The following is a 25,738-nucleotide window of genomic DNA, read 5'->3' on the forward strand; positions in this document are numbered from 1 at the left end:
GGTTTCCTTTTTTCAAAAACAACCACACAAACTTTTGAGACGAGGCAGACGTGATGCTTGTGAAATTTATTAACGTAAATCTTTTTGGTCCCTTCACTGATAGACTGTTACAGCGACTTCTGATGCAGTGAGCCAATAAATCAGTGAGTGAATGGAGAGAAAACTGTCGAGCAGGTAAACAAAAACGTAAAAGGACTTTCACGAACACTGCGATGATGCCTGAGGAAAGTTCCTTAAAATGATATTAACAGTAAACTGCCGACTAGAACGGTCATGAAATGTGTTAACTGAATAAGCAACATTGTGCGAGTTATATCCAAGAATAAACAGTACAAATACTTTTCAACCCCTCTCCAACACAAAAACATTTCACATGTGTATTTCATGAACCAAAACTATGCAGAAGTGCATATTTGGAAAGATACAATAGCTTCTCACTGATGTAACCAAGCAACAAGAGAAGGCTTCAATAGGGAAGATCAAATATACATCTGAGTTAGTTGTCACCGAGGTACACTGAGGAATGCTATGGTTTACCCAAATACACATTCATAAAGCCAAAATTTAAATCTAGATATTTCCTATGAGCAGTTTATGCCATTTTCTATCATTCGCAATTATAAATTATTATTCTGATCTGCTCATTTTTTATTAGAGGTTTCCAGACAGTCAGTAAAACAGCGTAGGAGAGATGAGCCTTAGCGGTCATATTTAAAAACATTCTAATTGGTGCTTCAGACATTTCAGTGAGTTGGCAGGTGAAATCTCTCAGCATTAAGCACTTAGCACGCCAAGTCAAAATCAAGTCAAGTCAAATCTGACAAAGAAAACCCTGCTAAACACTGAAACTGCACAGGAGTTGATTGAATGGGCTCTTACCCATTCTTTCAACAGCGGCGCCTGGGTCATGCTAAACTTCTTGACAGCCGACAATAGTTGGTGGCACTTCAGCAGCCAGCAGTCTTGTAAACACTTGAGACAAGAGGTAAACTGAGTAAACCAACACACATCAGTCAGTAAAAACTCCTCTATGTGGGACGTGAGGGAGGGGAACGACGGCGATTCCTTTGGCACCGTGGCAAATACAAGCCATTGTAAAAGCCCGGCAGATTCCAGAGAGCCGCAGGGGGTCCTCTGTGTACGACACAGTCTGTTCAGGAGGCTCCTCGGAGTCGTCATGCTGCTCCACAAACAGTCCATCGCCTCGCTCTCCCATCTCCTCTCCCTAAAACCTCACAACCGTTCACCTCGTCATTAAAAATCAAATACTAAGGAGTGCTCGCTGCTCCTCTACAACGCATCAACTCAAGACGGTGTGGACGCCACCGCTGATTTGCTACCTGCCAGCAACAAGGTTGTCTTAAAAACCTTGATCGTTTCTGTGGCAACTGCAGCGATGACGCCAACTCCAAGATCCTTAAAACATGGTGGAAATAAAAGACTGATCTTAAAGAAAGTTGGGGTATCATCTGCTCCTCCTGGGCTTACACCATGCATAAATTAGTTTATGCACAACATGCACATTACACACCACCTACTCCAGTGCAAACCCCTCACAGACAAAATATAGCTAAGAGAACACAAACACACTGGCTGCAGACAAACAAAGTATATGTCAGTTGCTGCTGCCTACGCACACACCTGGCTGGAGTATTAAAGAGGCACCTTTTCTCCGTCAGGTCTTCATAAGTGGTCTCGGAGAGACGAGCCAGAATCTTTGCTAGAAATTAAGTTGATATTCTACAAGAAAAATTCCTGAGAGCAGCGATTGTCGCAGTATTAATCAAAACCCTTAGAGCCAAACTGTTCAGAGACTGTTAGCTTCCTTTAAAGAAGACACTTTCTGAGCAGTTCCAACAATCAGGCCAAACGAACCAAACTGTCTCCTAAATACTCTGCATAATATAAAAAGGAACTGAAAATACTGTCCTGAGGCTACTTTACAACAGAGAAAAAAGCTGAGAATTTACTCTAAGAGAAGCTACCTCCTGAGCCAAGTACAGGGAGAATGGTTTGCTCTAGAAATGACTAAAAGAATGAAACAGGCACAGCAGCCAGTTTGATTGACATGTCTGGGGTGACCTACAAAGTAAATCTCCAAACTTTGAAATTAGTTCAAAAATGAGTTATAAATGAAAAGTTCTGCTTTGGAGGATTCAGCAAGGAAGCAATTCTGAAGGTTTCTCATGAACAAAGCATCTCTTCAAACCTTCAGGTATTTGTCAGGTTTTTGAGTGAGAATGAGGGTAACTAAACTTTTGGGGATTAAACAGAGAAAACTGGGTGACTCATACCAAGCATTTCTACCATTGTTAACAACTTCTCTAAACAGTGACAACTTACTCAGCTTCAGTCATTGTCTGTAAGCCAGCAAGTGTTTTCACACAACGTGGCTCCAAACTGAAGATGTACATTAACTTCCCATGAGATTTAAACACAGTCATGGTCAATGAATTTGGCAAATAAAAGAATTGCAGAAAATCTGCAAAAAAGTAAACTCACAGCTTGATGAGCGTCACTGGGAGAACAAAGATGGAACAAAGAATGAGTAATAAAGAAGAAGGAAGAATACAACAGCCTGTCTGTAGAGGGGATAATACTACAAATGCTCTGCTGGGGTCAGTGAGTTTAGTGTAGCCGGTCAACTCATCCATTTAGAGTTACACTATGTGTGAACTAGTACTGCTTTGTCTGTGTGGGACTGGATGTGTTAGTGTGACAGGATTAGAGGCCTGCTGTGAAGGAGAAGTTGGCAGCTAGCTTGATTCTGCTGCGTGAAGCTCTTCTGCTGGGACTGTCAATGGTCAAGGGGGTCTTCATGTTGGGGGCTTTTGGAGGTTTGGTGACGGAAGACTCTTCTGCACTGCCACACTCCACATGTGGATCGGATGTGCTGCCAGCGACTGCTGCAGCTGCGAGCTCATCGCCCTCTGAAATCACAGTCACACACTGAGCTTACACCTCACAAAAGAAAAAAGGTGCAAATAAAAGTGTGAATTATAATTCAAGTGTAAGAAATTATTAATTATAAATTTTGGTTCTCCTACAGTGAAGTTTCTTGCTCTTGCACCTGAAAACGACAGCACTCTCAGAGCAGACATTTGGGCCAAGGCCACGGAACCCAGCAGTTTGCCATTTTACTAAGAGCAAATCTTAAAATCTTTTATTTAACATCAGAGACACTTATACATTCTAAATAAAACTGTTTTTCCTCGTTGGTAAATTGTTAACGAGCCATGGTTATCTGTTAAAAAATCTAAATGTACATCCCTACTCAAATTCTTCAGGCTCCCAAAAAAACTAACACAAAACAATAAAAAAACTGATCAGTTCAAATCTTGTTTCCATTTGATCTCTTGTGTTAACAACCTGATTTCTAATTCAGTCAAAGCTAAGAGTCACTTTGCAAAACTATTATTAACAGTTAAGGGGTTAGAATTGATACAAATACATAAAACTGACCTGCTGGTGGTGGAGATCTCTCTTCAAAGTGAATCAGGTCTGCCTGCTGGAGGAGAACAGGGTCGGGGTGAAGCTGAGGTGAAGGTAAACAGGATGGTACAGGACCACACAGCAGGTCCACCGGGGAAGTCAGACACAGCAGCTCTGACTCTGCAGCAACATCGCCACCTGGCAGGCAAAAGAAAGATCTAGACTTGACTTCTCATTTATACTTTAACTTGAAAAGATCTACTAACAGCAGTTAGCATAAACGAACGGGTACAATGAATAAATATCAAATGTCGACATGAAGAGCAGCAATGAAGACAGGAGAGTGCAAATAAACTGAATGCTAAGCAGTCTACATAAAGACTTTGCATTACCTGGACTCTGGGCTCCAGAAACTGTGTTGCTGAAGGTGTCGTCTCTTGGGCTTTCTCTGTTCATGTCTGGCTGAGGGCTGCTGGGGACTGAAGAGTTCGTCTTAGCTACACACAAACACACAGAATCAGCACCACGTCAGGAAATCACTTCCTTGACTGGACTTAATTAAATGAAACAAGCTATTAGAAAGATGCCCATCACCTTTACCTTTCATATCGTTCTTCAAAACGATAATCCTCTTGTGACCGTGCCCTTTGATCCAGATCACCTGATGAGGACAAGCCCCAAATATATCAGAAACAAAGTGTACAGAAATGAGAAACTACAAGAGTTGTTAGATTTATATAAAAACTTGAAAATTTCTGAAAAGATTTAAGTAGCACTAAAATCCCAATAGAATATTTCACATTTATGCCTCATCTGTGGACCCAGGCGGGTTTAACGAAATGTTAAATACTAGTGGGAATACGGTTTAAGTGTCTGAGATTATTCCCACCTGTGGAATGGCGCTGAGCAGCTCATCGGTGTTGGCGTATCCATAGTAACGTGGTTCAAGGCTGCAGCCTGTGAATTTGTTATAAGCTCCCTGGAACTCATTTAGGAAGATCTGGTTGTAATGGTACGTGTGGAGCAACGCGCGGATGTTACGGGCAAACTGATAGAGCCTGGTCAGCCTCACCCACTCCTCACCATGACCAGTGCTACCAGCGTTACTGTTTTCATCAGTTTCTTCATGGTAAAGCTGTTAAGGACGAAAAAAAAAAGAAATTCTATTTTGTCAATCCTGCCTGTGGAAATAAAGAAATTGTGAACTTGAAGCTTCCATAATGGGGGTTTAAAGGAAATAAACAAACTCCACTCACCTCCACGAGGTAGGGCAAACTCTTGAGTAACTCGCTGAGGGAGAGGAATCCATATTCACATGGGTTAAGTGGTGCTCCATGGACAGTCAGGTAATGTAGGCTGAGCTCTTCCACCTGCAGACCCTTGGTGACTTGCTGCTCTTCTTGAGACATGAGCAGGGCCAGTAGTTGGGATGTCAGCGAGCGCAGAGACTTCCTGTTGATCAACTGCACCTCACGACCCTCTGAGCCATCCACCACCTTGAAAGTGTTAAGAAAACAGCAGTATGTTGGGATTTCATTTTCGACTCAAAATGAGGTCATTTACACCAGGTTTTAAGTCTAAAAGTTCACCAGAAGTGGATAAGATAGCGGACATGAGCATTTCCGACAGTCCGTGAATGAATCTCGTCGGAAGATATTAGCAGACATTTACATTACAAACAGTGTAAATGACGTTTCGAGTCGAATATGAATGTCGGGGCTTCCGGACACTTGGATGACAATATGGAGGCATGTTATGGTTTTTCTGTTTTATTGCGTCTGAAGAAAGACTCACCATTGACTTCAATTGTATTGGATTCTGCTCTAACAAAGTTTACCCCTGAGACTCCAAAAGTGTTTTTTGGTGATAAGAGCCAACATCAGTGTTGATGTGCAGTAAACAAAAACATGTGATGTCTGCAGCAGAATTTATACATTCCGCCCTGCCTCTTTTTGCTGCACCACCCCTCACCTGAACACTACAGAGATTTCTGCGTTGTTGTTGTGAACTCGTCTGAGCAGGGACTCTCGTACTGCATTGTTCATGTGTGAAAGGCAACCTGCGGAGAAATTCCAGACCCAATTCTGCAGACATCCTCCAGAGTACATGTCTGAAAATGCTTAAGAGAGAAAAGAAACCAAAAACTCAGAGGGAGGCTCTTTACCTTGACAACATGGCAGAGTTTGTTCAGCAGAGCCAGCAGGGAGCTGGCATCGTAGTCCTGCAGGCGCAGACCGTAACCAAAGGTCTTGCTGTACTCTGTGAGCAGCTGGCTGACGGGAAGGCTCGAGTTTTTCTGAGCACGCAGCAGCTTGACCAGCTGAGCCGCCAAGGCCTTGATACGCTCCACCTCGGTCAGAGTCAACACTTTCTCCTCACCACACTCCAACACCTGAGACACAGAGCACAATTGTTTTCAACATTGACAGAATCAAAGGTCAATTTATTAGATCTTTGCAGAGAGGACCAGCTGTGTGCATTAAAATATTAAACGTGAGAAAAAGTGGAGTCAATAATCCCACTAAGGACAGAAAGATTGGGGGAATAAAGGGTAAGAATATCTTGACCTGGATCAGTGAAAATTCAGATGAGCCATGTTATGGTGATCAGGGTGTGTTCAGCTACTAGCATTTTAGCTTGAATTAACGAATCAAGAGTCAAGAAGCAAAACACAATTATCATGGTCACAGATGACCATATATCCTCTTGGCTGCACAACATGCTGGGAACATGGATACGCAGCTGTTGTCTTGTACACGCAGTCACAATATACTTAGTTAATATAAAAGGGGCAGTGAATAATCCTTTGAAACGTCCTTATATATGCACAGCATACTTTATACAAAGACCCACATCTTTCTCACTCACCATCAGTACGTCTGGGATTGCCTCAAAGAGTTCTATGAGCTTAGTGAAGCCGTAGTAGCTGAGCTTGCACTGACGTCCAAAGTGGTGGTGATATGTGGGGATAAACTTGCTGAAGGGCATTCGGTAGTGAGGCTGGTGACGAAGCAGGTCCACCACCTCCTTTGCAAACTGCTTGGTGCGCTCCATTTCCTCCGTGGTTCGCTCTGAGGTCAAATAGAATGGAGAGATGATACGTTTAGATTTCTTCATGCTGCAGAGGTTTTCATCTTCAGTTGGCTTCATGACCTATTTCACAATGATGTTTGCCCCGGACAGAGGAAACTGTATTGTTTTTATATTATTGATACCATTCCTATGAGTAAAAATATTAGGGTAATCACAGTTTGACATTTGAGTATAAATAACACTGGATCTCCAGCAATCAGACTTTTCTTAAACATCTACTAAACCCTTACTAGAAAGTATAAAACATGAATATAGCTAAACTATAAATTATATCATCTACTGCAGTTTAAATCTGTGTGTACAGAGATGCAGCAAGTACAATAGTTTGTTGTTAAACTAAGACACAGCTCTAAATAAACAGATGTTGATTCTTCATGGTAGCCTTCATTTTTACAGTTTTTAATAGCTGGTTTAAACCAACCTCTTTTGGGAACAGAGATGACCGTTTCTGAGGCCTGTTGTGTTATTGTGATGGTGGTTTCCGGGATCTCAGTCAGCAGGTCCATCAGGTCACATATGCCATAGTCGATAACGCTCCAGTCTCTAGAGAAGCACCTGATACACAAAGCAAAGAATATATTTTGCATTACCAAGATGCAAAGTTTTTTCCAACATCTACAACAATCAAAGACAATTTGAAGGCAGCATTAACAACTCCAAGCAGTGTTGACTGACCAATGGTATGCCTGCATGAAGTCCTTGATTGCCACTTGTTTGCTGGCTTGAAATTTGAGCAGTTTGAGCAGGTCCTGGGTGAAGCGCTTCACTTGAGCACGATGGGTCAGGGTCAGCAAACGTTTGGTACCCATGCCCAAGATCTGTAGGTAAAGAAAAGGAAAAAAATGGAATTAAAAAAACCATGAATATAAAATGTACAATTAGAATTGCGAATGTGTGTTCCTGATTATTCTTGCTACCTGCAGAACGTGTGGTATAGCCTCCAGCAGCTCCAGCAGTTTGGAGTAGCCGTAGTCAGAGACGCGGCACTGCTTGGCAAAGTGATGGTGGTATGAGGGTATAAACTTGCTGATGGGCATGATGCACGAAGGCTGGCTCTTCAAAAGGTCAATTATCTCTCGGCTGAATTGAATGAGCTGAGGGTTGCCAACTGGACTTTTACAGCGCTGAATCCATTGCTCTATACAAAAAAAGTAAAATGTCAATGAGAACCTCAAACAGTACATTTCACAGGATATTGTGCAGATTGAAAATGTTCATACCAGAGTTTGGTGCTGGGGGTTTGTTGTGGATCCACTTGATGACTTTGAAGCCATTTTGAGCTGTGACTATTGTGATACTGGGGACACATGTAATGAGATGCTCCAGGGATACACCACCCTCCAGTGTCTCACTGCCCAGTTGCAGTGGGCAAAATTTTTCTGCATAGCAGTCTGGAAAACTAAAGGAAAAACACACTACATTAATGACTTTATTCATAATGTGTGAAAACATGCTCCATTTGTATATAAAAAGCTTATACGTGGGTTAAAGAGCTGATTGTCACCTGAGCAATGGAAGGGTTCCCTCATGTGACTGCAACAGACTGTGGACCTCAGAGGCCAAGGTGTTCAGAGACATCACAACAAATGGGATTTTATAGGAGTCAGGGTCAAAGTCAGCCTCACTGCAAAAAGAGACAAGATACAGTCAGTGATAGTTTACATAATGGTGCCGAAAAGCTGCCCAACACTGACCCCATCATTTTGCATTTCGTGCCACATTCTAACTGTTGGGTACCTGAAGTCCTGCTGTGCATAGTGCTGTCGGCAGACAGGTTCATGGTACTCGAGCTCCTCGAACACCACAGGGCTTCCACTAGTAGAAGAGGAGCCCTCGTGGGACTGGGAAGACCCCAGTGGACTCTGACGCATTTGGCTGTTGGGCAGAAGGCACACAAGCCTCGAGCCTCCCTGTTCCCGCACCGCCACCACCTCTGGTAGTCTGTACAAATCCCCAACCACTAGCTTACGGGAATATCTGGGAATGGGATAAAAGAGAATATACTTTGGCAACAAATATTACTTTGTAATTAATGGAGAAAAGTAGTAACGTTGCCCAAGTTTGAATGTCCTAAGTTGAAAACCAGCAACTTACTTTTTCTCATAGATCTCAGAGAACTTGAAGAGGGGGAGACAATTGGCAGGGGCATCCTGAAGAATGTTGATGATCTCTGTGCTGTATAAGGACAAAGCTGAAATTTACCACCACAAACTATAAATCTGATTAAAAACATTTATCAAGTAACCTGAAAATCCTAAACTGATAATGTCAGAGTAAAAGAAAGCTATGAAAATCACCAACCCTCCAATGTTACTCAACCCAGACTGTACCTGTGCATAGCAAGAGATTTGCTGCTGCCACCAGTGATCAGAGACACCTGAATGCGCTTGCCTCCGATCTTGTAACGGTGTAGGCCACTGACGGCGCTGATGGCCTGCTGCAGGGACAGCATCTGAACTGTGGCCTTCAGCTGATAGTCGGTGTGAGGGCTGAGCTCCACAGCTTTCACCTGAAGTCATACCCACAATGAGATGTTTTGGGACAGCAGTGAAGCCGATTTCAAACAAACAGAATTTCTCCAAACAATCTTATTAAAAAATGACTTTGTTCTTTAAGACTGTCAAATAAGAAGATACATGGAATAGGAATTACCCGTCCATATCGGGAGAAGGTGTCATGCAGTGTCTGCTGCAGGTCCTTGCGGGACATTCTGTAGTCCAGGTTGCCCACCTGGACCTCTGCTCCCTCTGAAAATGGCTCAGATGGACCTTCAAGACACGGGGTGCGAGGGGCAGCAAGAATAGGTGAGGAGCGGCTGGACAGGCATGGGGACGCACTCCTGAAATGGGAAATATTGCATCTTATATTACGAACTGCACATTCAATATTATGAAACTTTGTATGCTCTTGGTAGGCTCAAGGCAAACTTAATCAAACATAAGTGAATTTAACGAATAGGTCACCTGGAGGACCAGGAGCCCTGGGAGAGGACAAGAGGACTGAAGCTCCGGTGCAGGTTCAGCTTGCTGAAGGCTGAGGGAGTGCTGATCTGGAATTCCCCTGGGCTCCTCTCGCCTTGTTCGACCGGGGATTCAGTTACGCTGCGGGGATTAGAGCCCTCTCGTCTAAATGGAAAGATTAAAGATTGCTTTTTGTCACACCATTGCTGGTTTGTTCGTTCATGTTGCTCGATTATTTTCTTTCTGAGAACCTGATTTGTGTTGTGAAAATCATATACTCCCACAAAGATGGTGCATTAGGTTAAAGACAGCACTTACACGCCGTATTAAAAGAAAAGTCTATACAGAGCAAATTATCAATGGAGTTTATTTTGTTATCAGATCCCACTAGTCTCATTATGATGTCCCCCTCGCCCGGTGTGTACCTCCTCCTGTACATGGATTCTGCAGTGAGGCCAGGTTTGGACAGCTGCTCCAGGGTCCCGCTCTCTCCATTGCAATGAAGGGAAGAGTTAGCAATGCGCCCTTTTTCCAGTTGGTGAAAGCCCATTCTGGACTTGCCCTCCAAACTGCCCAGCTCCTGGATAAGACAGATGGCAACTGATGATATATGTTGAATTGCTGCAATGCTGCTGAGGTGTTTGTGTGCATGCATGTGTGTGTGTACGGGAGGTGAGACTGAGAAAATTGGTTAATTTTGTTAGTGAGAACTAGCTCAATGGAAAAGTTATGGAAGGTCATAATATGATGTTCTACAGGAGGTGAGCATTTAAAATGAACTATTAAACACAGCCAGCCCAGTACTTACTGATTACTATTATATATTTTTGCGGAAGGTATGACTGAAGAGAATATGAACTTGAATATACTGTACTATACACAATGTGAGCTGCTCCAATTAAACAGCACTGTGGCAACAATGCTGAGAAGCTGAAGGCTGAGCTGAAACAGTCAATATGGTTGCCATTATGAAACTACAAAATCAGCCTATTATAACATATCTGAACTAGTTCATTGTCATCATGCTGTAACTGTACAGCACGTAAGACAGCTAGCATACTGTTAATGATACAACCATGTGCGCTTTACACGTTTTATGAATATAATCATGAACCATGTCTATGACAGAAACGTTCGTTATGTCAGTTTGTTTTTATTATATTAGGATTTTACTTCCTCCTGAATTTTACCTCTTGATAATGTTTTTACTAGATATTTCTCTATTCATCTGCCTGAATGTTGATCTTTGGTGTTACTCGGACACTCCCTGTGTTAATATATAACTAAACAGAGCCTCTAATAGCATTTATGACGGCTATTTAGCCTGAACCTGTTATGGAATACAAACTGTTGATGTGGCAATCATTTTATTCATATGCAAGTTTATATTTTGTACACTATTTTTCTGTGTTATGTATGAAATGTATATATTCTGTATTGCCGATACATCAAGTGATTTGTTCAAAAAGGATTTTGGTTATTCAATATGGTGATTATCAGAAATCTGAGGAAGAGCCTCATGCTTTAAATGTCACTGGCAAATAAATCCCTTAACGGGAGCTTTAGGCGTGCAGAGTTTGTTTTTCAAACCATTGGTGTTATTAATCATATGGACATCTATTTGTAAAGAAATCTGCAAGTTACTTGGGTCAAATGATATTGGATAAACTGGAAATTAATCCTTACTGTTTACAGTGCATCTACAGAGAAAAGTTTAAATGCCCATCTATAGAGTAATCTATAACAAGTCTGACACACTGATATGTTTAGTAAAAAGCAAGCAAGAAAAAGTCATTCAAGCCACCAGGTCAGCATTTTCATAATGAACAACTGCATGAGCCATGTTCACACAAATAAATAAAAGCATGGAACAGACTTTGGACAAAACACAGAAACTAGCCACTCACATGAAGCAGTATATCAGCACTGATATACTGGACAATACAGTCAGGGGAGGGTATAAATGTTAATTAACATGCAGGACAACAGGGGACACATGAAGCACTAGCAACAACTAACACATGCTACCCCATGCAGACAAATGAAGCAAGCAGCTACAAGCCGTTAGTGTCAAAGCAGCAATTAGGGCACGAGGGGGAAAACAGCTATTGCGATTTAAAAAGCAGCCCAAAAAAGGATAGAGCGCAATGGAGGTTAAGGGGAAGCAGGCACTGGCGAGTCTGCTGACCTGATGGGGCTTGGCTGGAGCACCACCGGGAGGCCCACTGCAACCCCTCCTGGGGCTGTAGGGCCTTTCAGGCACTGGGCCAGGAGAGCGGCATTGGCGGGTTGCTCGCCGTGGCCTCCTGGGTGACCTGGGCTTCTCCAGGGGCAGAAAGGAGAAGGAGGATATGGATGGGGGAGGGCCAGGCATTGAATCCTGGGTTTGATAGGGCTGTGGGAGAACCCGAGGGAAATGATGGGGCTGAGACTGAAGCTCAGGCTCAGGACTTGCATCATCTCTGGGTCGTGGGGAAAGGGAGAGGCTGATTCGGCAGCCAAACACATCCTCATTTTCCATGCGCTTGCGGGCGCGTGCAGCTGCCTCAGGGCTGCCAAAACGGAGTACTGCTGTGCCCTGGGACATGCCCAGCACCTTGCCACCACAGTTGTCAGACAGGCGGCGGAGCCTGAGCTTTACCGCGTTCCGCAGGCTCTTTTCACAGATGACCGGGAGGTTGTGCACATACAGGAGGTTGAAACTGGGCTGAGGGAGGGGAGGAAGAGACAGCGTGCCTGTCTGGTTTGTATACTTTACACTTAGAAGATTCAAGAAGTTTGGAGAATGGCTGACAGTGTTATAGGTTAGGAAAAATTGCAATGACCCCTTAAAAGAAAATTGAATACGATTAAATTCACATTCAAACTGCCTCCCTCTCTGCCCTATTCGTCCACACTAAAATTAGATTCTGCTTGATTACTTTTTCCAGGAGGACCTCACCTTATTTACTTCAGAATAGGATCAACAAGTATATTTTAAGTCTGAATAAAGCATTTTTGAGGCCTACCTGTGCTTTGACAAGCATTCGTGGGGGCAAATCAGCTGTGATCTCCTGAAAGGTCACTTGACGGTGGGCATGCTGCAGAAGAGCTGAAGATGTATGGTTGCCATGGACCAGGATTACCTGGAAACCATGGCGATGACGTAGGTCACTCAGCTCACTTGCAAAGTTAACATCCGCTGTTAATAACAAAAAGAAAAAAATGTTAATGCAAAATATTTTGTGGTAAGAAGACCGTAGTTTTTTAAATTGTGAATCTGAACAGAACTCACAGGATACTAGTACAACAGTTGCAGGTGCAGTGTGGGTCTCAGCAAAGCGTCGTAGGCTCTGGCGAAGTTTGTCATCCGCAGCATTCTTGGCTGTGGCGTTGATATGTGCGACAGTAACCTGATGAAGCAAAGTTATGTTAACATTTTGTCAGAATTAGCTCAGTGGTAAAGAACTATTCAATCAGGTATTGAATAATACTAATTTGTTGTATTTAGGGTTGGGCGATTAAACGATAATTGTCGCGATTCCGCGATAGAAATTTAAGACACGTCGATAGAACTCATTCCGTTTGACAAACAACACGAACAGCCAATGAGAATGTGCTCCTCAGTGGCACTGATTTAAGTTAAGAAAATAAAACGTTATTAATCCACACACTGGGGAAATTCAGTTGTTACAGCAGCAGGCAGCTCAGAATGTGGAGCACAGTATGTACATCATATACTGTACACCTTTTCACTGTAGGGGTTTGTATGAAATGTTATAAGTTAAGTGCAGTGGCACAGGATGAGCAAGTTAAATCTGTTTTGTACATTAAAAAAACCATCTGTACATAACATAAACGTGCAATAAAGTTGTTTTCTGGTTATTTGATTTATATCGTATATATTTATTGCTTGTACCTGGCAGTTGTTGAGCTCTTGGATGACAGCTTTACTCTCCTTGCTGATATCACAGACGCAAATGAATTCCGCCTCACGATGACCCTGGAAGAAACGGCTGCGAATACGCTGGACCACAGCTCCAGCGGAGCGACCACTGGGAACACTGCAGTTCTCAATGTCCCAGAAGACACCAACTGGAGGGAAGTTCTCAGGACCACTGTTCTCTGGTGAACCTGACACACAGTAAACAATCATTCAAAGTCATTAATTATTTTATTGTTTTGCAGTTGACTTGGATGGAAGATCATTTCATATGCACTCATTTTAAACTCAATGGAGCTTGCTGGTTCAAACAATCCAATAAAGATCAGCAAAACAAAACTGATGCAACATTTCAATAAATCTAGAGGGACATGAAAATGTTTGGGCTCCCTGGACAAAAATGTCCCCCTTTTGTTTGTTTCTTTAAACTGTAAAGTATGGAAATAAAAACTAAACTTGCTTAAACATGATAACATGTGTCATCTTTAACTTTGTCTTTTAGAAATCCGATAGTCTTTTAATTACTTAGCTTTTTAAAGCAACAGATATTTTGACCAGGGGTGTGAAATTGTTTTCATGCCACTGCATGGCCTGGTATTTACCAACATTGTATTATACAGCCCACTAACCATATTTCTGGCCAATCTTGGCAAGGCTGGTCGATGACATGTGCATCAATCCATCGGAGGAGGTGCCACAGCCATTGCAAAGGGGGATAGGGATCGGAGCAGTCTGGGGCACAGGAACATTGGGCCAGACTTTGTTGGACTCTGATGTCAGACCATTCATTGGCTGCATTAACCACACATCAATACAAATGTCAGGTAAAAGAGAAATTACACACAGCTAATAACATGCAAATGTCCTTTAACAATAAAATACAAAACCTCATTCTAAGTTTAAAGGAATGGGGTCATCCATGCTTATAGCACGGTTACCTAAAGTTATCTTTATGGCACAGAAATTCAAAGAAAGCCACAGTGAATAAAGAGAACTCCACCAACCTTCAAAAAGAACTCCTGACAGCAGTGCGCTCCCTTCACACAAACCGTGCGTTCTACATTTAGGTGCATAGGATTAGAGCAGAAGTGTGCTGAGGTGGTTGTAGTAGTAATGGTGGTGGGGGTAGGGTGGTCACCGAGTGTGCTTCTCTGGGATCTTCTGGCTGACGGGCTACAGTCCACACCACAGGTGTAGTAGCCAGAAGAGGCCAGGCAAGAGCCATGCAATGGTGCAGATAGAGAGGAAACAGAGGGAAGAGAGGGAGCCAAAGGAGCGGAGGATGGAAATAACCTGGGTTGACTGCATGATAGAGGTACAGCTGGGTAGGTGTGGAGAAGCCCTGAACAACAGGGGAGGTAGGGGTGTGATGAAACAGGCTGGGAGGTAGCGACAGAGGAGGGAAGCTGAGGTTTGCAACCAAGACTGAGCAAAGGATTGAGCGCTTTAACTCCACTTCCGAAGCTCAGGTTATTCTGATACTGATGAACAGATGAGGATACAGAGCAAGACCCAGATGTGCTGATACTGCTGTTGCTGATGGTTGCTCCCAAAGAGCTTGGGGCAATATACAGTGAGACAGCTCTAGCAATGCTGCTACTGTTACCAACAAAACCTCCACCATCTAATAACCCTTTGCTGTCTGTGCTGCAATAGACACAGTGAGTGCAGTTGCTTACTTTGGGGCTACCCCCCTCTTGTTGATGCTGTGGTGGCTGCTGTTGGTGGGAGCCTTGCGTGAGCTGAGGTTGATGGGGCAAGCAGGGATAAGCCAAAGGGAGAGCAAGAGGGGCCAGAGGGAAAGGCTGGGATGATTGGGAGGAGGAAGGATGGTGTGGGGGAGGAGGGACATCTTTCAATTCCAGGATAGCCTTCCTGCTCTCCATGTAATTGTTCTGGAAGATAATAAAAAAAGATTAGATAATTATGATCTAAAATTACTTCAGTGGATTATTTTGGTTAGTCTGGAAAGTTAGTTTAGTGAACTTAAATCACATAATATTTGCACAGCACCCTCACAGCAGACAACTGCCGTGCCCACCAGTGTGGCCATGCAGGGAGCAAAAGATGAAATGTGTGTTCTGTATAATGATTATAGTGACCAAAGTATCACGGTTATCATTGTTCTGCATTATTGTTCAAATGTGATGAATATGTTAAAAAAGTACTGATACACAAACTGAAGTAATTTCACCAAATTAAATATCTAGATAATATATCTTTTTAAAAAAAAAAAATCATAAAACGATAATATTTGTATTATTCATTAGAGCAGAGGAGAGAAGGTTGACAGCTTGTGGGGTGAAGTGCAGAGAGTTGACCCCACACGACAGGTCAAATTATGAGCGTGTTAAAACGCATACAATTTGGCAACAGTGAATGCTAGCATTCACTAGCTATGGTCAGAGCACTATCAGCACTCCTGGTGTTACAGCCCCCACCTGCCTGTCAATCCTTCCACCATGTATTTACACCACACAACACATGTACATTGCTTGCTCTGCCTGTGTCTAGGGGACTTGCTAACTTTGGTTGATGCTGGAAATTATCAACCAAATCATCAAGGTAATTAAAGATTAAATGATACAACTAACCAGTAATGTTACCACTATACTGTCAAACCGTTAAGGGATCACACAAGGCTCTCCACCCTTTACCAAGCTGGGTCATCACCATTAATTGACTTAACCTGCCATGTTTGCACAGGTGAGAAGCATGGCCAGAGGGAAATCACCATTCTTGGGATTTGAATCACTCTGATTTCTCATCCAAAATATTGACCTTGTTCTGTGCTTCGGCACCATGTACAAACATCAAACCAATATAAGTAAATATTTGACATAGCTGTTCCCTCACAAGGTTAAGCTACTGTTATGCCTGCATTGCAAACTCTGGTCACAGTTGCTCAACAATTTCAGAATTCCTTATAAAAAAGGCCTTTAAGAGCAGATGCACTTACTTGATAATTGTTATTTCCAACGCAAATACAGTAATGTAGAAAACATTTAAAACCCAGATTCAGGTAAAAGAGCTGCCTGAGCCAAGGTACGTCAGTCATGGCATACCGAGGGGCATGTTAATTAACAGATAATAGTTTTCAGAAATAACTAACTCATTGATTAATGCATCTGAATCACTTTTTCTTCGAATCCAAATGTCAGAATACAAACTGATTCAACTTCCTCCACTCTCTACCTGTCCGTATAGTCTATGTGTAAAATGATGGGAGCTGCATTTAGATAAACACCTACCTCTATATCCGTGTGATGAGGAGCAGTTGTCTCAGCGGTGGAGAAGCAGTCTTTGAGTTTCCATAGCAGGGTTGAGGCCTCTGTTTTGGGGTGATTGAGCCATGGGTAGTTAGAAGCGTTGCACATGGATCTCTCCTTTCCCAGTCCGTCCATCATACAACCCAGAGAGATCTTTCACCATGCTTTGACCTCTCTTCTCTCTCATGCTTTCCTTTTGACGGGAAACGAAAGTTAGAAGTGTACACTGTGTAGTTTCCCCTACGTCATCGCTTATTGACCCACTAGCCAGGTCCTTCCGTTCACACTTGTTGTCAGACATAGAAACGTTAGAGTAAAGTCCTCAGTGACTCATCCATGGTACTTCAGGTTGGTGGCGTCGTAGCAACAGATTGATCCAATAAAGCTGACATCTGTGTGTGTATAACGTTCACAAACCTAGCAAGTCTGTGTTGTTTACCTGAAGCTAACAGACGCCACGGTTATGTTTGACCAAAATGAACAAAGAAGCAGCTAGCTTAGCATCCTTTCTCTGCGCGTACCAACTACTGTTTACGGCGACATTTAGCTCGCTTATTCAACTAGCTCGAGAATGTTGCTGAAATGAGCCAGTCTTACGTTGTTTGGCCGCAGCTAGCGTCACGTTCGTGCTAACAACAGGCTCCATTTACGTAACTTAGCTTGTTTATCTGACTCAGCGCTGCTCCCACATACTTCCGTTCATTGTCTCCGGGTAATTGCGAATAATTGACAGAGCAGTAGATTAGTCCTCTACCTGAGAAGGTCTCGACTTTCACATCTTCCTCAAAGGACCGTTTCCCTCCGTGTGTCTTCCTAGAAACCCGCACCTTTTTGTAACCTACGTCTGCCGTAAAGCCCGCACAAGTGTCGCAAATTGTATTGTTCCGTCCACAGACTGTTTATAAAAAAGATTCTATCTCGACAACACGGGACCAATGACCTGTTCAAAATAAAACTAATATATACATATATCTTTTCTAGACATGTGTTTTAGAAATACATACAAATCTTCTCACGATTGACAAAATATACTAGATCATAATAAAAATGTAAAATATATATCTCTCAATTTATATATAGTATTGAGCAATACATCATATTTTATTATTTTTAAATTGTATATATCTGTAATGCAATCATAGTTTTAGGCTACATACATTTGGAACATTAGCCTATAGATGTATATATTTACATGGACTTATTTGCACAGACGTATTTTCAGGTCACAATGACAGTATAGTTTACAGTCAATCTACTCAATGACACAAATGATCATCTTCTGCATTTGTTTGGATGAGCATCAATCACTGGATTAAAAAATCCCAGTTGGCCATTTGGGGTCCTCTCTGATCATTTAACATTCATTCGAGATTTCTTCAAAGTAAACATAACATCACTATTGGACAGTGACTCAGTAAAATACTCATATTTCTAAATGTGACTCTGCATCTTTGTATTCAGTTTTTAGTATTGTAGTTTTTTTATATCAAGCTTTCTCTATTTTGTTTTCCTATTTATTTGATTATTTCCTTATTGCCCTGCTGACTGAACGATGACAAACACGTGTGGCTCAGTTGTGGCAGGTGCACCTAACGGCCCCGCAGCGCCCCCTGGTGGCCGGCAGGCAGCCAGCCGTGTGATGAGGGGGCTCCAGTTACGGGACAGCAGCCGGTCTCTGGTGATGAATGGAGACCTGTGAACAATAACACCTCGGTGGTTCAGACGTTATTCGCATTGCTCCACACCAGAGGGGGAACTCTTCCATCAGTTCGCCTCAGGCTCGCAGGAAAGAAACCGACTCCTGCATTAGTTACGCCGGCGGTTTGTGTTCCTCTCCGTCATGGCGATTGCCCACGTAGCGACGGAGTACATGTTCTCCGACTTTTTGCTGAAGGACCAGTCCACGGAGGCCAAGTACAAGGGGCTGCGTGCGGAGCTGGCGGTGGACAAAATAGTGACGGTGCTGGTGGTGGGGCTGCCTCTGTTCCTCATCTCGCTCGCCTTCGCTCAGGAGGTGTCAGTGGGTGAGTTGCTGAATGAGTGAGCCTCCTCTTCGTCACGATCAGTGCACAGATCATGGAGGAGCTCCTTTGTCTCTTTGTCTTTGCTTTTAAGTGAAACCCTTGTTAGATGCAGTGGTGGCTGAGGCACAGGGACATTTGCATCTAAACACACACATGTGTGCTCACACGTAAATGAGCAGAAAGAGAAAGAAAGAGGCGGGAGAAGGTGTGGTTCATGTCTCCACCCTTCTGCTTCATTCACGCCCCAGACAGTCATGTGCTGCAGCTGCTGCAGCTGCTGATGCTGCTGCAGAGGGGGATGCTTCAATTCTATTTATGATTATTAGCGTCAAATCGCAACATACATTGTCTTGAGTTTCTTAGTAAGGTCGAGACCTTACAATATTATCGAGAAACCCAACAATTCTCACAATGAACAAGCAACAACTGTGGAAAGAGAAAACTCAATTTTAACTGGGAAAAACCTTTAGAACCAGACTCAATGTGGGCAGATGACATACTTTAAAGTTGTAATGATGAAAATGGCATTTTGCAAATTAGTGTCGTCCTGTGCATTATCCGTTTAACATATACCAATTATATCATATTTTATTATTCCACGTGTTTACCAATAATATCATATTATATTATTCTACATGTGTATACCATTTATATCACATTATATTATAGTATTCCAAATGTATGCCACTTATTGTGAATATATATATATATATATATATATATATATATATGCATATACAAGAATATGTCATATTTTAATATCTCCTTATCCTAATGCACAAATACAGTGTACATCCTTGTGTATTGTAAAGTTGTATATTATGTACATATACTTTAATTTATTTATTTAAAATTTGTATTCTATTGCCTTTTTTTTATTCTCTCGTCTGCCTAAATTAATCTCTATCTAATCTTCTCTAAGAAATACATTTCACTGGTGTGGGATCAATAAAGTTTTATCTTGTCTATTTAATGAAAATATGGTATTAATGAATACCTCACACAAACAAGCAGGAGGTGATGTGCTCAGTTCTGGGTTCATGATGCCCGCTGTAGTGTGAGCACAAGCTCGGCTCGATCAGCATGTCTAACTAATCTATGTAATCCTTACAGCTCATAATGGCCACAGCCTGCCGTTGTTATAATTATCTGCTACAGTGCTGTCAGTCCTGCTAAGACTTCAAAGACTGGTGGATCCATTGCACTGTAAGCCCCTGAGAGAACGGACATACGTCCCTGTTAAATACATTATATCAACCACAGGGGGTGAGATACACAGAGGAAGAGGGAGATATGAGATATGAGAGACATGAGGTGTGAATTTGCTTTTTTCACTGCACACATTTTGACTTGTCATAGTGGATAAAGCTCAGGTGTTAGGTGCATTTTCAAGTAACAATACCTTAACTGGGGTGGTTTTAGCTTCTCAAAGTGAAGATTGGACTCGTTTGCCACTATTACATTTGGATATAGATACATACAGAATATCTAAACTAAAACAAACTATTGGTATACATGGACAATGGTAAGTTAAATTTTCTCTATTTTTTTAAGTTTGACAGACTAATCAATGAATTGAGGAAATAATTGTCAGATTAATCAATCAATCAATCAAAAGATCATTAGCAGCCCTGCTATCCTCAAAATACAATCCTTAAATAACCCATTGGTCTCCAAATGGGCAGGGTTTTTTAAGTGTTAAAATACAACAACAATACTACTACTATTACTACTACTATTACTATTACTACTACTACTAATAATAATAATAATAATAATTCACAAATTACTGATACTGTACTTGATATCAGTAATAGTTGGTGGACTATATTTAAATAATGAAAATCCACTGAAAATTAAATCACTGTTGCGAGGATGAGCTCATCCACATCAATCTGTGACATTATAATATGACAGCCACTTTGCTACCAAAATATGATATTGACATACAATGTAATGTTGACTATCTGGCTCATTTGTGAATTCTACTTGCCTGAATGAATTTCCTGTTGTAACCCCAGCATACTGGGGCATGGTGTAATTACTGACACAAAGTATGCTGAAAATAACCCAGTAAATAATTAATCCAATAGAGCAGAAGAGGGGCGACTGACAACTGTTGCAGTGTTTGTGTCTTTTTGCTGATTTACCATAAAGCCCATCAGCTCTGACGGATTCTTGCCTTTCCTCCTCCAGGTACACAGATCAGCTGCTTCGCTCCCACTAACTTCTCCTGGAGACAGGCCGCATACGTGGACTCTTTCTGTTGGGCTGCAGTGCAGCAACAGGCTGACAGTTCTCCACTATGGCTGCACAAGGTACAGATGTCATGTCAGCAGACACTGCCAGGGAGGATGATGAGTGCTGACAGTTTGATAATGTGGAAATTGGTATTTTTGTGTAAAGCCATCTTCGTCATTGTTGTATATTTAAGCAGCAGTGATGTTGAAGATGATGATGAAGGAATCTCCGCGGACACCGCTCTTGCTTGTATAATAAGGTTTATTACACAGAAGTTACAGGTCAGGACAGGTACCTAGGTATACCCGGAGACGTTCTCAGCCAATGCAGAAGTCTGTCTCGCCGGTGTCGGACAAGCATTCATATAGTGAAGTTGTTTACACCCAAGACTTGAGATAAAATGACGTCACACATAGGGGCCTCTAATTAAAGACATGCTTCGTACATAAAAATGGAAACCCCTCCATCGAACAGGTCAAAGAGCATTCTCCGAGGGAGAGAACTAACGAGTAACATATGGAATAATAATTAGGAAATCTGAGAGTCCAGAAACGAGGGCCCCCTAGCTTTAAACCTGTCATTATGTTTTACACCCATGTCAAAACGATCTACGTTAGCTGAATATACCACATCATCATTAACATGTTCCTCTGCTCTGTTTCCCCCTCTCTGTGACTGGCTCAGTTCTTTCCATACATCCTGCTCTTACTGGCCATCCTCATGTACATCCCAGCCCTGTTTTGGCGTTTCACTGCGGCTCCGCACCTCTCCTCTGACCTCAACTTCATCATGGAGGAGCTCGATCGCTTTTACAACCGTGCCATCAGACTGGCAAAGAATCTGGCTTCCAGCAAGGAAGTGCAAGAGGACAACCAGAGGTAAACGTCACCTTCCCTCTTAGATCGTTATCACCCTATGTGAGTGTGTGTGTGTACAAAATAACTCAACAATGCATGGATGGATTTTCACAAGATGTGGTTGGAATATAACTTAGGAGTTTATATCCAGATGACTTTAATACATGCACTGAACTCCGGATAATCTCCTGACATTCTTCAGAGGGGCTGTATGTCCAAGTCAGTTGCTGCAGACATTCTCTGGAGTATCACCAGCCTGCCCCCTCTTAAAACTCTGGATATTGTCCGAGTGAGCCGATGTTAGGATACTGCAGGAGATTATCCAGAGGATACACAGTGAGCGAATGGGCATGTTCATGACATTTCTAACATGCGACTGACGCAAAACTGAAAAAAACTGAAAAAAAATACATGTAGAGGACGCAGACGAAGATGTAAACATAGAAAGACAATGAGATTCAAGAGTTTTTGAGGATAGGGGCCGACGCAAGACCCAATTGTGTGGTAATTCTCCAGAGTTCATGTCTGCAAACGGCTTTTTGGAGCTGATCGGTCAAATGTCAAAGGTCAATGTCAACAAAAATATGGCCGGAAAAGCACAATTTCCAAGATATCGCTGCAAATAATACATCTACAGAGACAATCTAAAGCATTTATTGCGTTAGATAAAAAGATTCATAGGAGACTGAGAAATATTTTCTCTGTAAAACTTAACATGTGCACTTTGATCCCAGCTGTTATTTGAATCAAACGTCTTTTGCGTTTCTTGCTGTGTTCCTTTCAGACCATGATATTATTGTTATGTGTTACTCTTCCCTGTTACATTGCATAATATTTATTTCTAAACAAGTGAACTGGTTTAATTTCTCTCTGAATGTACTTAATTCTGCAACAGTGCTTTGGATGTGACTGAGGCCTGCTTCAAGTACCCTTTGGTGGAGCAGTATCTGAAGACCAAGCGCTTCTCTCACTGCCTTGTGGTGAAGTACCTGGTCTGCCGGGGCCTGACCCTGCTGATCCTCCTGATGGCCTGCCTTTACCTCGGCTACTACATCCAACTGGCCTCCTTAACCGACGAGTTCTCCTGTGACCTGCGGACAGGAATCCTGAAGAACAACAGCATGGTGCCGGCCGCTGTCCAGTGCAAGCTCGTAGCAGTGGGCGTCTTCAGACTGCTCAGCTACATCAACCTGGTGGTGTACGTGCTTCTCGCTCCGCTGGTGGTGTACGCTGCTCTGGGCCCGGCACGCCAGAGCTCCGACTTCCTCCGGCCTTATGAGATTCTGCCTGGGTTTGGTGCTTTGGGTGTGGTCACGCCATTCTATAACGACCTCAGTATCTATCTGCTGTTCCTGCAGGAGAACCTGAGTGAACTCAAATCCTTTAAGTGTCTGCAGGTGGGTCACAGCGCTGATAATGTGGGACCAGGGCGGTGGTTAAGAAATGTCACATATCACTACAAATGTTTTATTTGCAGGTGCTAGAGTTATTGCAAGAGGCAGGTGAGGAGGGGTTTGACTCCATGTGCCTGCTGAGAACTCTGGGTCAGGTGAAGTCTGACGTTTTAGACAGTAAGAGGACGTGCGAAAAGACGTGTGCACGCAAGGACACCAAGAACACTACTAAGGCTGAAGCATGATTCTGAAGGTGAGGGAGCACATTTCTCTGTTTTGTCCAAGTAAATTAAGCAGCATGATGCAGGCTAACATCAGTGAGATAATTTGCCTATGTTGTGGATTTAATTTAATCTTGTTTTATCTTCCTTCTGACCTCTCTGCCTTGTTACTCAGTAACTGACGCGATGAGGATGAGCCCTGCCTCGATGGAAAAGAAGAAGCGGGAGTTAAACTTGTGCACTTACTTTAATCTGAACTGCTGGTGGTGTTTTAACCTACAAAAGTGTAATCCACATGAAGAAACACATTTTGTAGTTTTGGCCAAGAGACCTTACTTTTACCTCTTAGATGTCGTATTTTTTATAGTTATGAATAGTCCTGATGACAAGTTACTCAGGTCTGAGATAACCCTTTTTTCTGAAACGAAATTCCTGGGTTTTAATGTTTGTCTTTGCTATATGTTACCTTTCTCAGGATCTGAAATTCCTTCCAGTCATTATATACAGTAAAAGCCATTTTCCTTGGAAATAATTTTCCAGCTGCAAAAGCCTTCTTCCTGGGCTTTATGGTAAAATTTGACTGCTGGTGGTGCTTTAACCTACATAAGTGTAATCCATAGGAAAAAACCCATTTAGTAGTTTTGGCAAACAGACGTTTCTTTTATCTGTGTCGTATTTTTTAATATATGTGAATGTGTTATGGACCCGGGAAGCCTTGCAGTACAAAGAATCCAGTGACCCAAAAATGGACATCGCAGGCATCCAGGTACGAACAGGCAGGAAGTGAAACATCTTCTCCGCAGTTGCCAAAAGGCAATTGTTGACCGCGTAGCCACGGCCATCAACAACACCAGCTGAAGAAAATTACCTTCCTAAGAGCCGGAGAAAAACCCTACCCACAACCTGGATTGACGGCGGGCCTCCTCACCACAGCCAATGACTGGTGTATGGAAGTGGACCTGGGCAAACAACTTAAGTTTCCAGCTGGTATAACACCATCACGGCTGCGGCCAGACACTAGCTGTGTCTCAATTCAGGGGCCACATCCTTCGGAGGACCCGGCTGATTTCAGCTGCATGCTTCATCGGCCTCGTAGACCGCGTCGGCCGAACCGAAATGAGACGGTCTGGTCTTCTTTAAGCCTCTGAAGGATGCGGCCCTCGAATTGAGACACAGCTATGATCATTGTTTCAGACCCCACCAAGCAACTGATCATGCTGGAACTAACAGTGCCCTGGGAAGAGCTTTTGGAGGAGGCCCATGAGAGGAAGCGTGCCAAGTACGAGGAGCCGGTGGGTACGTGTGGAAGGAAAGGCTGGTGAACCTGTGGAGGTGGGCTGCCAGGGTTTTGCAGGGCATTCACTCTGCTGGGCAAGACAGGGAAGGAGAAAAGGAGAGCCATAAAATCTGTAACCAAGCTGGGGTCTGATCCAGCCTGGCTGGGTCGCCAAGGAGGGGTGTGTATGATGTTGAAAAACCCGATGACCCCAGGTAACATCTCTGACGATGTGTCCCAGTGCATTCACTACATGTATCTTTCACCTGAATAGTTCAGAGGACAAGTTACTCAGGTCTGAGGCAACCCTTTTTTTTCTGAAAGGAAATTCTTTGCTGTTGCTGGTGTTGTTTTAACCTACAAGTGGAATCCATGGGAAAAAAACGTATTTTAAATTTAGTAGTTTTGGCCAACAGACGTTAATAAAATTAGAAAAGTTTCCGAGCACTTGGTTTACGTGTGTTTATAGTTTAGGAGGAAAATAAAAACCTGTAATGACTGGTGAACTTTGATCCATCCAAAGTAGCCTTACAAATTGGTAGAAGCACTGGAGAGCATTTGTTTGGACTGTGATTATTTATGTGTAAATGTGACGTGAACAATAGCGGTTACTGACCCTGTTGTATAAGGGTCCATATACAAATAAAGAATGTTTTTTTTCCAATTAAATCATTATGGGGTGTTTTATTACATTACCAACCTTAGATACTAATGAGATATATCCATCCACCAATCCATCGATCCATATAATACACAAAATGAAAATTCAAGGCAATGTGCAAAAAACATGTTTGTTTTTACAAAGAATGTAAAACCTACAATCGTACATGGGGAAATCATTCACACCCGATCAACATATGTATTCAGTGTTTCTCCATGTTCGCTCCAATACGTGCCCACGGTTTTCATCCAGTGTCATCGGCCATTCCCAGTTATATGCGCAGTACAGGCAAGTTGTTACCTCCTCCAAGAAAGTTTGTTTCTGTCCGCATCTGTCTGTCAGTTAGTTAGCAGGATTATACAAAAATTAAGGATTACCACATAAAACC

General features: G+C 42.6%; 2 protein-coding genes across 6 annotated transcripts; one reads left to right on the plus strand and one right to left on the minus strand.

The window, feature by feature from the left end:
* Positions 1 to 51: 51 nt before the first annotated feature.
* LOC118121469 (meiosis regulator and mRNA stability factor 1) lies at positions 52 to 17,567 on the minus strand. 4 transcript variants are annotated; one of them, XM_035177360.2, is made up of 27 exons: positions 17,431 to 17,567; positions 16,659 to 16,869; positions 14,412 to 15,302; positions 14,037 to 14,199; positions 13,384 to 13,598; positions 12,760 to 12,877; positions 12,494 to 12,666; positions 11,674 to 12,192; positions 9,911 to 10,065; positions 9,489 to 9,650; positions 9,178 to 9,364; positions 8,856 to 9,034; positions 8,620 to 8,700; positions 8,263 to 8,502; positions 8,030 to 8,149; positions 7,746 to 7,924; positions 7,443 to 7,663; positions 7,201 to 7,343; positions 6,947 to 7,080; positions 6,301 to 6,503; positions 5,597 to 5,824; positions 4,689 to 4,928; positions 4,322 to 4,567; positions 4,033 to 4,093; positions 3,825 to 3,929; positions 3,463 to 3,630; positions 52 to 2,930 (listed from the first exon to the last, which is right to left on the minus strand). In XM_035177360.2, exons 2-27 carry the CDS (start codon positions 16,812 to 16,814, stop codon positions 2,725 to 2,727), a joined length of 5,493 nt encoding a protein of 1,830 aa, XP_035033251.1. In that variant the 5' UTR covers positions 16,815 to 16,869; positions 17,431 to 17,567; the 3' UTR covers positions 52 to 2,724. The 4 variants fall into 4 exon arrangements, 3 of the variants coding, with proteins under 3 accessions (XP_035033251.1, XP_047198440.1, XP_035033261.1); XM_047342484.1 differs by having other exon boundaries at positions 15,087 to 15,302; positions 16,659 to 16,864; positions 17,431 to 17,555; XM_035177370.2 differs by having other exon boundaries at positions 16,659 to 16,864; positions 17,431 to 17,555.
* A 700-nt stretch (positions 17,568 to 18,267) lies between these two features.
* On the plus strand, positions 18,268 to 25,358 carry LOC118121527 (pannexin-1). Of its 2 annotated transcripts, none has more exons than XM_035177483.1 (6): positions 18,268 to 18,700; positions 20,897 to 21,018; positions 21,626 to 21,819; positions 22,694 to 23,195; positions 23,276 to 23,445; positions 23,589 to 25,358. In XM_035177483.1, the coding sequence occupies exons 1-5, from the start codon at positions 18,517 to 18,519 to the stop codon at positions 23,435 to 23,437; spliced, it is 1,164 nt and encodes a 387-aa protein (XP_035033374.1). In that variant the 5' UTR covers positions 18,268 to 18,516; the 3' UTR covers positions 23,438 to 23,445; positions 23,589 to 25,358. The 2 variants fall into 2 exon arrangements, with proteins under 2 accessions (XP_035033374.1, XP_035033383.1); XM_035177492.1 differs by lacking the exon at positions 18,268 to 18,700 and adding an exon at positions 19,970 to 20,225.
* The last annotated feature ends 380 nt before the right edge of the window (positions 25,359 to 25,738 follow it).

The sequence above is a fragment of the Hippoglossus stenolepis genome, chromosome 2 (assembly GCF_022539355.2).
Source record: "Hippoglossus stenolepis isolate QCI-W04-F060 chromosome 2, HSTE1.2, whole genome shotgun sequence".
Classification (NCBI taxonomy): Eukaryota; Metazoa; Chordata; class Actinopteri; order Pleuronectiformes; family Pleuronectidae; genus Hippoglossus; species Hippoglossus stenolepis.

What these genes read in the sequence shown, in the direction of transcription:
- LOC118121469 (XM_035177360.2), bottom strand. Translation starts at nt 16,814, where the DNA reads ATGATGGACGGACTGGGAAAGGAGAGATCCATGTGCAACGCTTCTAAC. An exon ending in CTCCAGCCAAGCCCCATCAG is followed by an intron (nt 10,066 to 11,673) that starts GTCAGCAGACTC and finishes TGTCTTATCCAG; the next exon opens with GAGCTGGGCAGTTTGGAGGG. An exon ending in TTCATGCAGGCATACCATTG is followed by an intron (nt 7,081 to 7,200) that starts GTCAGTCAACAC and finishes TTTGTGTATCAG; the next exon opens with GTGCTTCTCTAGAGACTGGA.
- LOC118121527 (XM_035177483.1), top strand. Translation starts at nt 18,517, where the DNA reads ATGGCGATTGCCCACGTAGCGACGGAGTACATGTTCTCCGACTTTTTG. An exon ending in GTGCAAGAGGACAACCAGAG is followed by an intron (nt 21,820 to 22,693) that starts GTAAACGTCACC and finishes ATTCTGCAACAG; the next exon opens with TGCTTTGGATGTGACTGAGG. An exon ending in AATCCTTTAAGTGTCTGCAG is followed by an intron (nt 23,196 to 23,275) that starts GTGGGTCACAGC and finishes TTTTATTTGCAG; the next exon opens with GTGCTAGAGTTATTGCAAGA.